The sequence below is a fragment of the Dromaius novaehollandiae genome, chromosome 2, assembly GCF_036370855.1.
Source record: "Dromaius novaehollandiae isolate bDroNov1 chromosome 2, bDroNov1.hap1, whole genome shotgun sequence".
Lineage (NCBI taxonomy): Eukaryota > Metazoa > Chordata > Aves > Casuariiformes > Dromaiidae > Dromaius > Dromaius novaehollandiae.
In genome coordinates this window covers 144626946-144641756 of record NC_088099.1, presented here as the reverse complement: position 1 = coordinate 144641756, position 14811 = coordinate 144626946, and the positions used below count along the sequence as shown (strand labels likewise).

At 38.8% G+C, this 14811-nt stretch overlaps 1 protein-coding gene across 8 annotated transcripts in view; it reads left to right on the top strand.

The window, feature by feature from the left end:
- Nucleotides 1–14811, top strand: part of VPS13B (vacuolar protein sorting 13 homolog B) — a 483999-nt gene that overhangs the window by 69223 nt on the left and 399965 nt on the right. For all 8 annotated transcript variants that reach the window (XR_010388020.1, XR_010388021.1, XM_064507672.1 and 5 more), the window contains exons 10-14: nucleotides 61–183; nucleotides 6467–6604; nucleotides 7985–8072; nucleotides 13781–13972; nucleotides 14628–14797. Coding sequence is in view for 6 of the 8 variants with exons in the window: in XM_064507672.1 (XP_064363742.1) it covers nucleotides 61–183; nucleotides 6467–6604; nucleotides 7985–8072; nucleotides 13781–13972; nucleotides 14628–14797 (711 nt within the window). In the remaining 2 variants the exon portion in view is untranslated. The remainder of the gene's footprint in view (nucleotides 1–60; nucleotides 184–6466; nucleotides 6605–7984; nucleotides 8073–13780; nucleotides 13973–14627; nucleotides 14798–14811) is intronic.

Sequence of the window (14811 nt, the reverse complement as noted above, 5' to 3'; positions counted from 1 at the left end):
ATCTTTTCTATTTCTGCTGGAATGGATTTCTTCAGCATATCACTGTTTTTCCCCCACTAGGTCCTTATGAAAGGTGAACTTTTCTTCGATTGCCAAATAGGTTTTGTTGGTTGTCAAGCTATGTGCCTTAAAGGAATTATGGGACTTAAGGACTTTGAAGAGAACATGAATAGGAGTGATGAAGTGAGTATACTGAAATAGCAGTTGACTTGATGAATACAGCAATGCTGATATACCTTATTAGAATATTTACTTACAAGAATTGGGAAAGCTTCTGTTACCAATTGTTATTTTTTTGGGATATGTCACTTATATAGAGCTCAATGTCTTTTATTTACAGTTGAAAATAAGATAAATATCTAAGAGTGCAAGGGTACAAAACATAAGGCATTTTTTTCTTTGACACTCCCTGCCATTGTAACGTCTATTTGTGTACATTGATCTTGTATAGAAAATTAAAGTACAGTTTAAAAACTTTATAAACTATTTAAATCAACAGAAAACCAGAAGGAAAGAAGTGGGGGCACTATACACTAAGAGTAATGTAGATGTAGCTCAAATAATGAGTGGCTTTTTTGCCTCATTTTTTCAGTAAGGTTGATGAGAACAGTATGAAGTGAAATGCAATAAGACAACGTTAATTACTATATTTTAAATAGAAGCAAAACTTAAGTTGCTTAGTAAGACAAAATCAATCGTCCATATGAACTATCCGTAAAATACTTAAAGAACTGATTCATGAAATTCCAAATCCAATAGCAAGGATTTTAAATGACAATATATTGATAGAATAGTGCCCTACAGTATTGGAGAATAGCAATTATTATGTGTGTCTAAATAAAAACAAATAATGGAGAAAACGGCAGACCTGTTTACTTCACAGAGCACTAATATCAAGTTTTTTGAGGGGAAAAATTAAGAACATAGAATATGTGAAGCGACTGTAGATTAAATTCAGGTATCTCCTTTTCTGAAAAATAATCGTATACTATACTGTGATAGATATGATGGGAGAGGCTCTTGTTACCTCCCTTGTGAAAACAACGTGGCTATGCATCCATGTCAAGTGCTTGTAGACAAATGCATGAAGCATGGGAAGCAGACAGGAGGATTTGGACTTCTTTAGAGATGTAGAGCTATGGCAATGTTATGATTACAGGGACATGGGGGGTGCCTTACATGACTGGAGTGTTGCAAAGAATGGATGTAGGCTTTTCCAGAAAAACAGGCTGGGAAGACAAGGATGAGTCAGCCGTAGCAGATGCTTTATTGGACTTGTTACAGACAAATACCTAGATCGGCAAGTGAGAGCGGATAGCAGCCTTGCATGCAGCAGCCATGAAACTGTGAAGTTTAAATCTTGAGAGAAGCAAGCTAGGTGAATAGGAGAATCACAACCCAAGGCAGCAGATTTTGGCAGGATCCAGTGGAAGACTGCTCTAAAGGGCAAAGGGACTTAGGAGAGCTGGTTGGTCTTCAAGGACAGCCTCCTCAAAGCACAAGTGGTTCATTCTGATGTGCAGAAAACAAGGAAGCATGGCGGAAGATCAGTATGGATGAACAGGGAACTCGAGCACAAAAAGGAAGTATGAAGAAGATGGCAGTAGAGACAGGCTACTTAAGAGGGCTGTGGAGATATCGCCTGAGTGTGCATGGATGTAGTTAGGGAAAGCAAAGCTCAGCTGAAACTAGGGAGGGGATGGAAAGGGCAGCAATAAGGGTTTTGATAAGTATACAGTAGAAGGAAGTCTAAGGAAAATAGGAGTCCTCTGCTCAGTGAGGCATGGTACCTAGTGACCAAGGTTATGGTAAGAACTGAGTACCTGAGATACTCAGCACCTTCTTTTATCTTTGTTTTCACTAGTAATGTCTGCCCTCATGCCTCACAGGTCTCTGAGTCTAATGACAGAGTCTGTGGAAGTGGGAAGATCAAGTTAGGGACCACTCATGCCAGTTGCCCCTACACAAGTCTGTAGAATCAGATGGGATGCACTTAAGTGTGCTGAGAAAGCTGGTTGAAAAAGTCATTGCAAGGCCATGGTCCACCATTTGTGAGAGGTCATGGCAGATGGGAGAGGCTCTTGATGACTGGAAAGAGGCAAATGTTGTGCCTATTTTCAAGAAGAACAAGAGGGAGGATTTAGGCAGCTAAAGGTTGATCAGACTCATCTCAATCCCTGGGAGAGTTAAGGAATAAATGTTCCTGGAGGCCACTTCCTCCATGCCCATGGAGGACAAGAAGGCTGGGAACTGCTGGTATGGATATGTCAAAGGCAAATTGTGCCTGACTAACCTGATCACCTTCTGATATAAGATGACTGGCTGTGTAGACGAAGGGAGAACAGATGATGCTGTATACATTGACTTTAACAAGGTCTTTTGATGCAGTTGCTCGCAGCATTCTTATAGCCAAATTGGTGAGACTGGATAAGGTGGATAGAAAAACGGCTGGACTGCTGGGTTCTAAAGGTTGCGATCAGTGGTACAAGGTCCAACTGGTTTGTGATATCTAGTGTTGTTCCTCAAGAGAGCAATACTGGGACTGATGCCATTTATTTAACAGCCTGAATGATGGGACAGAGTGCACTCTCAGCAAGTTTGTGGATGATGATAAGCTGTGGAGAGTGTTCAATACACTGGAGAGCAGGGCTGCACCCTGAAGAAATGGGCTGAAGGAACCTCATGAAGTTGGCCGGGCACTTAAGTGCCTGCAGCAAGACTAAACCTGATATTCATAGTACCCTTGACTTTATAGCAACACCTTTGATATAGTCTCTCACACAGACCTTACACCTAAATTGGCAAGATACAGACTGGATGGTGCATGATAACGTGAGTAGGAAAGTGGCTGCACAGCAGGCTCAAAGGGTTGTGATCAGAGGTACCAAGTCCAGCCTGTGGCTGGTTACTGGTGGCATCTTTCAGGGGTCAGTAAATGTTTAGGACCAATGGTGTTTAACATCCATATTAAAGAGCTGAATGACATTGTGCACATTCAGCAAGTTTATGGTGATACCAGCCTAGGGGGAGCAGCTGATACACTGGAGGACAGGGCTGCTGTTGACACAGAGACCTTGACAGGCTGGAGAACTGGGCTGACAGGAACGTCATGAAGTCCAACAGAAGCAAATGCCAAGTCCTGCACCCGAGATGGAGCTACTCTGTGCTACAGGACAGGCTCAGGGCCACGTGGCAAGAAAGCAGCTCTGCAAAAAGGATCCAAAGCTCTCTATGGACGGACAGCAAGTTGAACGCAAGTCAGCAGGGTGCCCTTGCAGCAAAGAAGGCGAACTGTGCGCTGGGCTGTCTTAGCAAGGGGGAGGCCGGCAGGTCGAGGGACATGACGCTTGACCTCTCTTTGGCCCTTGGGAAACCTTGTGTGGAGGACTGTGCCCAGCATGCTACCCTCCAGCACAAGGCACAGGGACATCCCGGAGCGAGTCTGGGGGAAGAGCACCAAGGTGGTTAGGGAGTGAGAGCACTCAATCACTCCCGCAGGAGAGGCTGAGGCCAAGGGGGTTGTTCAGCCTGGAGAAGAGAAGGCCAAGGGGAGATCTTCCTGCTGCCTACAGCTGCCTCCTGGGAGGGTACAGAGAAGATGGCGCCAGACTCTGCTCAGAGGTGTGCAGAGAGAGGACGAGAGGCAGCGGGCACCAACCGAAATGCAGGCGATTTCAAGTAGGTGCACGGGAAGCCTTTGCACCCTGAGGGGTGCTCAAGTGTCGGGAGAGGCTGCCCAGAGCGGCTGCGTAATCCGCATCCTTGGAGACACTCAGCACCTGCCTAGACGCTGTCCTGAGCGACCTCCTTGAACCGAGCTCGCTTTGAGCAGGAGGTTGGACTAGATGTTCTCCAGAGATCGGCCCAAACTACCTCATGATTCTCCTACTCCTTTCCATGCAAAAAATGAAAGGAAGTGTAACTCAATGTTTTGAGAAGGTTGTTTTAAGAAGATTATCCCATAAGTTTAATTAGAATGCCATTTTGCAGTATTTCCGCTGGCTAACACAGGTTAAGCATTACTTACAGATGAATCAGCAACTTTGACACAGCCTCGGTAATTTCATCCTTTCGTGCTGCCCTGAGCAACCTGCTTGAACTCGGCTCACTTTGAGCAGGAGGTTGGACTAAATGTCCTCTGGAGATCCCTTGCAACCCAAATTATTCTATGATTATATATATGATAGGTATCAATAGTGTAATTTTAAGGAAGGTAGGGAGTTGGCTGATGGGAAAAGTATTGTAGGTAGTTTAAAAAGAGGGTGTTTATGGGATAGAGAAGTTATATTAACTGTTTTTGCAGAGATAAGAATGATCCTTTTTGTTCATATAGGTTTTGCTTATAACATCTGTTAGAGGAAGCTTATAGTTAAGAAATTGGAGAGTAGGAGGTACTTGAAATAGCAAGGAGGACTCGATTATTTGATGCAAGAAGGGCAAGATGGTAATTGGATGAAATCTAATAACACAAGTGCAAAATCATGCATTTAAAGAGCAAGAATAAGGATTAAAGAAGAATCCTTTAAATTTTGCTTGAAGGATACCTTTGAGCTTCCACAGTGTATAAGGATGTTATGACTCATTAAAAATATCTTGAGAGACTTGCCATGAAGGAAGGGCTACTTACGCATTGTTAAAGATAATAGTCATGCAAGATTAAATGATTATTTGTTGAATATGCTTTGAGTTATATGTGTAAATTATAAAAATGTTTCCAATCATCTGAGGAATGAAGTCTTCCAAATGGGCTTGAAATCTCAACTCTTTTAAGACAGAGCTTGGTAAGCTTATTGGAGGTAAAGCCAGCTGAGAAAATGAGCTAGGAAATACTTAGGTTTGATATCCTGTGTGTTACATATATGTGTGGTTGCAACAAGGGTAAATTCTGATTAGAGATCAGGAAAACATTTTTCACACCCAGGGTGGTGGAACACTAGGAACAGAAAAACTGCCCAGAGAGTCTGTGGAATTCCTGTTGTTGGAGATGATGAGAACCTCACTGGGCAACTTCCTATACTGTGCTATGTTTCTATGAATGTGTGTGTATGTGTACAAGATTTTGAAAGGAGCCAGAGTTGCTTTTCTAGATTTGTGTGGTGCCATTACTGTGCTTTGGACTTCTGGTGGTGATCAAAAAGGAATTATTTCCCTCCTCCTCTTTCACCATTTGCTACAATGTCCATCCTGGATTTTGGGAATTATTTTCCCTCTCTGTTTCTCTGGGAAGCTTTGGAAATTGGTCATGTTGGATGAGTGTAACTAAGTGTGCTGGTGGTTGTAGTGGAAGTAAATTCCCTCAGGCATGTTTTTACAGCTCCCCCCTGCCATATCGGCAGTGCCAGATCAAGGGGTCCTCTCTCTGTCCCTCTCCGTCTCTCCCTTCACTTGCCATTCATTCCAAATCTCGTGGCCCTGTCAGTCAGCCCCTGACCCTCGTTTTTCCTCAGCCTGTTGTGTTGGTGTAACTGAGGAAGCAGGACAAGGAGAGCAGGAGAAGACACGTCATCGTAAACCAGTGTTGCCAAGTAGCCAAACCACTGGGTGCCTGGTTGGAGTATCTTGCTTGAGGTGAACTGCTTGATTTTTGGATTAGGGTGGGTAGCTGAACGATCTTCCTGTAGGTCTGTTGGTCAGGAACATCTGGGTTTTGTTCTTTTTTTGTTTTTCTGCCATCCTCCAGGATGTGAATTTAAGAAAATCTGCTTTTTTAGGAGCATGAGTGTTGTTGACATGGCCTCACTTGTTCTTTCTGTACTGTTATAGTTGCGGTTTCTGGCCTTCATACAGGTTCCAGCTTTGCTGTATGTGGTTGAGAATAGATGGCTGAGAAAAGTTGATCTTGATATAAATTACCTTTCTGAAGAAATAGCGCTTAATAGAAAACTTTTGTTCATTTCAGAAAGCGGGAAGATTAGGGATACGGAGGAAAAAAGCATATAAAGGTGTAGATAAAGGAGGAAGAGTGATAAGGCAGCAAACAAGTCATACATTGAAATAACTTTATTATGAATAGGATAGATAAAACACTTGGAAGGTGTTGGTCGGTCAGAGAAGGAGTATGTAGTGACAGGATAGTACATGGGTAAAAGGATGAAGCAAATATCACAACAAAAATGATAGGAAGCTATTTCCTGTTAACATAAAGCTAATGGTGTTCTCTATCGTGAGCTGTACAATAAAATTCATTAGCCGAGGCTGGTTTTATTAACTTGAAAATGGGGAGAGAGTGAAGAGGAACTTCAGCTTTATTTAAATAAAATGATTTTAATTGCCTTATCTTGATCTTTTATCTGCGTTTATAATGGAACTTGTGATTGGGGTTGAGGTGCCCTCTTTCATATTCTCTGGAGGGAAGCTACCATGTCATCAGCGTGTTGTGATAGAATTAAAACTGCTCTCTTAGCGTGACTTTCTTTTTCTTTACCGTATTATAATTATTTTGTTTAATTTTTTCTACCTTGTGAAGGAGGCCTACTTCTTTAATTGCGGAGAAAATTTGAGTACAAAAGGGATGACTTACCTTACCAATTCACTATTTGACTACAGAAGTCCAGAAAATAATAGTATTCGTGCAGAATTCATATTGGATGCAGCTCATCATAAGGTCAGAGAATTAAATTTTTCTTATAAAAAGATTCTAATGGATTCTAATGGCTTTGTAATAGTTTTTTAGCTCTGCTGGCTGATTAAAGGGCTGGTTTTCCTTACTTTGCGATGCTGAACCAAATCTTACTTTGCAGATGGCCAAAAAGATGGTAAACCTGTTTGTATTTAAAACAAAACAAAAATGAGCCCCAAAGAAACTTCAGAAAAACTGAAACAACCACCCTCCTCTCCTTGAAAACTAAATTAATGTTTTGATTTCCAAAATCTGTAACTACAAAAGACCTTCAAATAGAAACAGAGTTGTGACAGAATGTTAGCAAAGGTCAAGCGTATGAGCCCATACTACTTTAAACCCAGCTACTAAGTAGACTTCAAACTGAGAAGTGCTCTCTTGGAAATTGGATCTGGGGAAATGTAAATTTTATTGCCTCTGTACGCTATATTTGTCTACTTAGGGGAAGTCTTGCTAATTCTGCCTTTGCTGAGGCTGACTATCTAGAATAACAAACACATTTTCAGTCACCAGTTCTGGAGCAAAACTTTATTGCCTGATTGCCTGCAGTTATGAAAAACTGGATGTGATGAGCAAGATGGTTCCTTGCAGGTGTATTCATAGGTACTGTTCTGTGGTCTGTGTTACTGTGCTTGTAAGTCATATGCAGTTCTGAATAAATCTAATTTCCTTCAAATTTGAAACTTCACTGTTTTCACATTTTTAGTAATACTGATGGAGAAGTATAAACTTGAAGACTCCATAATAAAGTGAAATTAGTGAAATCAAACATTTATACATATTCAGACATTTCCAATTGTACGTTTTAGTTAAATTTTACTCTTTCCTTGATTTGTCTTCTATGATTTTGACTTGACTATTTTTGGGGGTGAGGGGAGGCACACTTGCTGTATAATAATGGAGTATATTATGTATATATCTTGGTTGATGGCATAAAGTTGTGTTAAGTTTCCTAATGTTCAAAGATAAAAACACAATTTTTTTTTTTTTTTTTAAAAAAAGGCAGAATTAGTGAGCTTCAGTTTTGAGTGTATTTAATTAGGCAGTTCTGTTGGATGCAAGAGGTCAAGAGAAGAATATTTACTCCGTTAAAGGTACTAATTAACTAGATGTTACTGATGAATTGGTCAGTGTCCAGTAGAATTATGGATGTGCCTTTGTGTGGCCTGAAGTCGAAGTTATGTTACCTATCGCAAAGGTGAATTCTTTGGGATAACCTCTGTCCTTTGTTTTGATAAGCCTTTCCACGTGCTGATGCACAAATCCAAACAAAAATATATCTCTCTCATACGAGCCTATCAGTCGGTAATCTCAAGATTCTTTCCTTATACAGTGTTTTCTGTGTTTGCTTTGCTTTGTTGGTAGGAGACGTACACAGAGATAGCTGGAATGCAGAGGTTTGGCGCTTTCTACATGGATTACTTGTACACAATGGAAAGCACCAGTGGCAAAGGTACCTTTCTTCTTTGTTTACCCTGTTAAATAATAGAAACAAAGACTTCTCCGGCCCAGCTGGTTCCTGACCATCTGTCCTCTACCTTACCTTAGATTTGCCTTCAGGTTCATAGTTAAAATGATTTCTTCTGCATTGATACATTTGAGGTTAGTTGTTTTATTTGTTATTGATTGTTGGTGTTCTGCCTTATTTTCTGCCTAAGTAATTGAGATAATATCTCTTATAATCAGTGGCTAAACTGAAAATAATTCTCTTGGAGCAGTGTGAATTTCATTAAGAATGACATCTTTTTATTTTAAAGTTGTTTTTGTTGTTGTTGTTATTATTGACTTTGGGAAAAATTATTCAGTATGTTGATATTCTATTTGATATAGAAGATAAAAAAGGACCATGCTGTTTTCTCCTGTTTTTTTAAAAAAAACCCAAAAACGCAAGGGTGAGAAGGCTATACTCAGCTGAGTGTGTATACATATCCTTAACACACATGCTTTTGTGAAGGTGACATCTATGGTTGCAGAAAAGATGGTGGGCAGAACTGAATTTGAATATACCTATCTTGAGGATTTTGAGAGCAAATATTAGCCTAAACCATGTGTACATAGGCATCTGCCAAATTCTGAGACATTTTTGAGATTCCCATCAATTTTCTTCTAAATCTGTGAGAATACAAGGGATTTGATGCACTAAACATATGATTTGCTTCTGTGAGCATCACAAAAGCCAGAAGAAAGGAGTTAATGCATGAATAAGGTGCGCGTGTGTGTATATATAATTTATTAAGAATATCAGTATAAATATAAATAAATCATAGTACTGTGCTTTTGTTTTTATTTTTTTTTTTCTGGGAGATTGACCTCCAGCTGCTATTCTGCAGCTTTTATTGCCTAAGTAATGATTTTTTTTCTCCATCTATATGTTTAGTATTGTGAACACTATTGCTGCAGAGGTCTCTTGACAAATTTTGGCTATTTTGTGACCAAACATATTTATCTGTCCTTGCTATTTAGTCCAATTCATCTGTGGTGGTGGTGGTGGTTTTTTTTTTGTTTTTTTTTTTGTTTTTTTTTGTTTTTTTTGACATTTTTATCTCTCTGTGTAAGAGAAGTCTCAGTGCTTGTTGTGTGTGGGGTTTTTTGCTCTTTTTTTTTTCCTGAATATGTTAGACATTAAAAGGAATAGGAAACAAAAACTAACTTTTGATTAGAGGATGGATTGTACAAAGCTTATTATAAATAAATATATATATATACACACATATATATACATACACATATAATATTTTTGTATATACTTAAATATATTACTTTTATATAAAATATGTAAAATAATATATACACACATGCACACACATGCTGCCATTGCATTAGATAGTTGAGGGTTAGACCAGGTAATTTAATAGTTCTTTCCCAGTCCTGAGGCTTTCCTGGCTGTGTACCATATCATGAGTTTGATTTGAAGCTCACTAAGAAAATGTACATTAAGTCAAGCTTTTACTGCAGTTTATTTCTGTTTTTAATAAAGAAATAACTGTTCATTTACACACACAACTTTGATGTGGAGAAGTAGAGGACATGGGACACATTTTATATTCTTTTCGATTTTTGTTGCTGAAGTTTGAATATGCACAGGTTATTTCATTATGAGGAAAAAACTGATCTTGTGGACTTCCTTGCCTTGTTTTTCTGAACGTACAAGGAATTGAACAAGATATCTTTTCCTCACTGTAATTAACCCTTTTCAGAAAGCGCTCAATGCAACAGCACTCTTTCTAACTCACAGCCGGGCTGGTTTTTCGTAGTACTTTTTTTCCCTCGTCAGCTTCTCTGCTGTTTCTTTTAGTTTGTTTTTCCAGGTCCTTGGCTTTTATTTGCTGGATTGGTCACTAGAAAAACACCTCAAAATGCTCCACTTCCTATCAAGCCTTGCTGTGTGCTTCCATTTCACTGTTACTCCTCTAATTCCAGCTACCTGAATATGTAAAGGAATAAATCATCTGATTTTAATGTAAAGGTGGCTGTTGAGTGTATGGACTCAAGAATTTTAAACCTTAAATTTTCAAGTAGTTTTGTTCCTTAGGAAAGCAGAGCTGACAATTTCTGCTAGTTGTTTTCTAGCTAATTTTTCCGTACTGAAAGTCAGCTGTATAATTAATAAATATAACATGATCAAGTGTATATAAATTATTTAATTTAAAATCAGGACTTAAATATTTTAAGGTTTTGAAAACAATATAAATCTTGCTGCAGTTTAAATATGTGGTGCTAGTATGAAAAGTTATTTATGTAAAACAGTCAACATTTTACTATTTTTCATTTTGACGTTGTTAATTATATTTTTAGTTACAACCAGCGCATACCGCCTTCGCCTAAAAACCCCAATACAACCTAAATTATAGGAGGCAGTTACTGTGATTGTAAGATTTTTATCTGTCAAAGCAATTTTGGTTTGTCACCTTCTATGCCCCTTTAACCTTTCCCGGAGCATACAATTACTGATTAAACCACAAGTGCCTCCTGGATAGTATTAACCTCAGGAGTTTCACCTGTCACTTATGTAAGCGCACTAATCACTTTTAGTATTTTGAATAAAAACAGGATAGTCATGCACAGTAGTTTAATTTTGAAATTCTTCCTGTTCTTCCCTTCCCACTCTGTTTTTCTATTTTATGCCATCCGTTTGAATGCAAAACAGTAATTTCTCTGAAACATTGTGTAGCATATTAATTCCACTGATCCCTGAGGAGATTTACATGACCTGCAGATTTAATACAGTGTAATTTTGAAGTTATGTAGCTGGTTCATGTTTATTATGCAGTACCCTCGTCTTAAAGTTTTGTCAGTTAGAATTAGGCATATGGTTTACTGAGGACTAAATACTCTGTGATCAGTAACTTGATTTTTTCCTTTATGTATCTGCAAACTTTCAAAAACAGCCTGTGAGCACTTACTTCTGCATAACCTATAGAATTCCCACTCACATTCTTTCCCTTTAATTATGCACTTAAATGTGCATAATTAAACATAATTTTTCCAGAAAGTGGATAAATTCTGTCTCTTCAGCATATTAATCATATTTATAAAGTGCACACCAGTGGGTTTTTTCTGTCTTTTTTGAAAATATAGTCTATTGTTACTTTGAAGGCTTTTGGCCTTGACTTTTTTTTTTATGTGAGGTTACACTTTCTATGTTTCTTGACGGTGTTCATCTGAACTCAATACAGGATAGAATTGGAGGGAGTGCTGACAAAAATATATGTTAAATGCATGTTAAATAAAGCATACCCTGACAGCAGGCTATATATTGCCTTTTTTAAAAAAGTCCTTTTCATGATTTATAAGAAGGTTCTAACTAACAGTTTCATGGCTTGTTTTTTGCTGCCTTTGAGGCATTTTGCCTTCAAAAGTGAAGAATCGGTGGAGAGGTTCTGAATGGGGTTTCTAAGGTTATCTTTTTGTCCCCTTTTTCTTTCAGAAATGGTAAGCAGAACAGCAAGGGGAAGCAGAGGCTATAAACGCTCTCACTGCCAGCTTGTCTTAGGCTCTGAGGGAGAAAGACAATTCTTCTGCTGAGTCTATAGGCCTGTAGAGGCCTGCAGGGTATAAGGACAGCTCTATTTCAAATTAGGATGAACCATGACCATTCCCCTCACCAGGGCTTAGAAGGAAGCACATTTTACGGAGTAATTTACAGGGAGGGAAGGAAAACATCCTCCCTTCTCCCCATTTAAAAAGACTGTTTTGAATGAGTGTAGTGAAGGAGAGAGGGAAAAAGGAATGTTCCCGTGAATCATGAAGAAAGACTAGGTTCCTCTCTGGCAACTGGAAAGAAAACATACGTTTTTCCAGTTGATTTAGAGGTAAGATCTGCCTTGAAGCTGTGAAGCACGCCGTGCCAGGCTGGCTTAACTGCAAAACCTCAGCTACTCAGCATTTGCCAGGTGCTCGAGCTCTTTGAGGAAGTGGATGGGTCGACTGCAGCAATCCCAGTTCCGATTGCTGATCTTCTCATGCCATTGCCTTGAAATACATTGGTACAGAGAGATTACATCCATGAGGATGAGGACATCACTAGAATTTGGACTTATCAGATTTTCCCTCATTTTTGGGCAATAGTTCTCTACCAGTGTGCATTGTTTCTTACTGTAACAGAAAGTCAGGAGGTTGTTAGATTCATGCACGAAAATCTGCATCCCGGGAGGTGGGTAGGAAGGGGAGGGAGGAATCCACCTTGCATTGTGAGAAGGTGTACAAATTCCACTTTGAATAAGAAAGGGTTAATGGCTCAGCAATCACTTGAAAGCCATTGATGGTATGAAGGATGCAACAGGGAAAATCAGTCCACCATTAACATAGTCTTTAGTTCCTGCAGCATGACTTCATCATAAAAGTTCGAGGAGAATGTATTAAGGATACAACCCTGGAATTGAACAGTAGACACCAAGGTGAAACACTAAATGTAATGACTTGGCATCTTTCCTATTTCCTGTTTGTCACAGCTTTGACCAGGTGGATTATGGGATAATGTACCATCTAAGAAGTGTGCTCAATCCAGATTCAGTGAATGACTAAATTATCATCATTCAATTGTGTCTCAGAATTCTTTTCTTTTTGTATGTTAAAGTGTGAGAATCCATTTCATTTTAATGCTTTTTTGTCAGACTATTGGTTTTTTTAATAGTTAGCAAGACATTTAATGTACAGTGCTTTTATCAAAACTATAAAGACATTGTCAAAGTGATGAGTCCATGAAAAAAATCAGATGTCTGAGTGGAACTTCGCAAAGTAAATATTTTTTGTGAGTTGTATGTAGCAAGAAAGCCTGTTTGACATCAGTGTAATTTAACTGAAGAATTTTTCCATGAAGTTAGTTTAGAGTAATGTAGTCATACTGTTCAATAGCTGAGCGGTGGCCTATATACAGTAAATATGTCATTTCAATCTACTTCATTGCCTGATATCTGTTATCACAAAAATGATTGTTATACTTCAGTTGGTACACTGGTTGGTGTTCTGAGCACAAAGCTCGATTGGATACAGAGACTTAACAACCATTTAATCCCTGAGGTCAAATGTCTAAAAATGGTATGAGAGACACTGGTTGAAGAAATCTGCATTCTCACTACCCATGCTCTATCTCATCGGTAAATGGAATGGTTTACCTCCTTCAGGTGTCAGTCTGATTTATGACAATACTAGTTGAGTGCAATTCCCATTTCTGTACTAGCCCCTTTATCTGCAGCTAGAATTTCTAGGGTCCGTATCTCTTTCAAATGAAGTTTCTTCACAGCAAACCTGCCAGACTTTTTGGTGGATATCTTTGCAATACAGTGCAGAAATTTTGAATAGCGCAGTTGTCACTGGCACCTGGGATAAAGTTGCCCACACAAGTTAGGAGGTTGTTTGGACCTTCAGAGAATCTCAGGATTGAGAGAGAAAGATAATGGAAGGACCTCTCAGTGACTGATTAATTTGTGTGGTGCTTGGTGGAAAGGTAGAATCTTACTGTTTGCTCTGCGTTATGCAGGAATAATACTTGTTTAAACATCTGTTAAATGAGTTACAATATATTTGTCTTCAATTTCTGTTATAGCTTCTGTATATTTGTGATAAGTCTAGGATTATGGGATTTGTAGCAAAAGTAGTTTGCAAAGGTTAAACTTTTATATCCAGTTGCTTGATATAATATGTTATCTGTAAAATTTCTAGTTTCTGGGAATCAGCAAGACCTTTCTTCAGTGAAGAGTGAAGATTTTGGAAATGTGCAGGAGATGTCTACGAAAAACCTCATTGTTGGTCCACTCAATCTTCGATTGGATAGCAGTGCGGTACACCGGATAATGAAAATGATAGTTTGTGCTCTGGAACATGAATATGAGCCATATAGGAGAACTAAGCCAGGTTTGCTACTACTGCATATACACAAATATACAGAATTAAATCAGAGCAAATTTAGTGCTCTTGAAGGAGTTAAACTCTAACTAGTCAAACTTTAAATATGCTTGGCGGTTTTTATCAGTTCAAATAAAAACACATTAAAGTGAAGATAGCCCAATTTGTTTTATCTCCATCAGTGCCAGTTCAGACAATTTGAAAACCATATTTTTCAATCATAAGCCTCCTGTCGAGGGGCGTGTTTATTTTTTTGACACTTCTAGCTTATCTTTGGAGTCTTATACCAGCAGGGATTCTTCCTTCTCTGAATTGATTAGTTTGAAATAATAGTTATATGGGGCCGGGGGGGGGGGGGGGGGGGGGATGGTTGGAAGCAAGCTATGGTAAAACTGTTAAGATCAGTTTCTTGCATAAAACTAAGTGACCTGTATAGATTTCTCACTTCTAAAATGAGGGCTTCAACGTGAAGAAAATACTCCAGTTATGATTGCATTTAGCCTTAAGTAGAACCAGTGTGGAAGGAATAAAATTATTAAATATTGAGGGATGGAAAAAAAATTGCTTTCCATTTTTGCTAATCTCTAAAGCATTTATAACACAGCCACTGTAGGAAATATTTTATGTGTGTTAGTCATACTTATGTAATCTTGATTTGTTTTAGATGTTACAGATGGAAATAGAACTATGCCAAACTCAGAAGAAGTAGCATCATTGGAGGAATACATTCCCACTCGACTTACAACATTCACTATTCTTAAGTGTACAGTTACAATCCCTGTGGCAGAATTCAATTTACTGGACCACTTGTTGCCCATAATCATGGGTGAGAAGGTAGGTATAAAGTG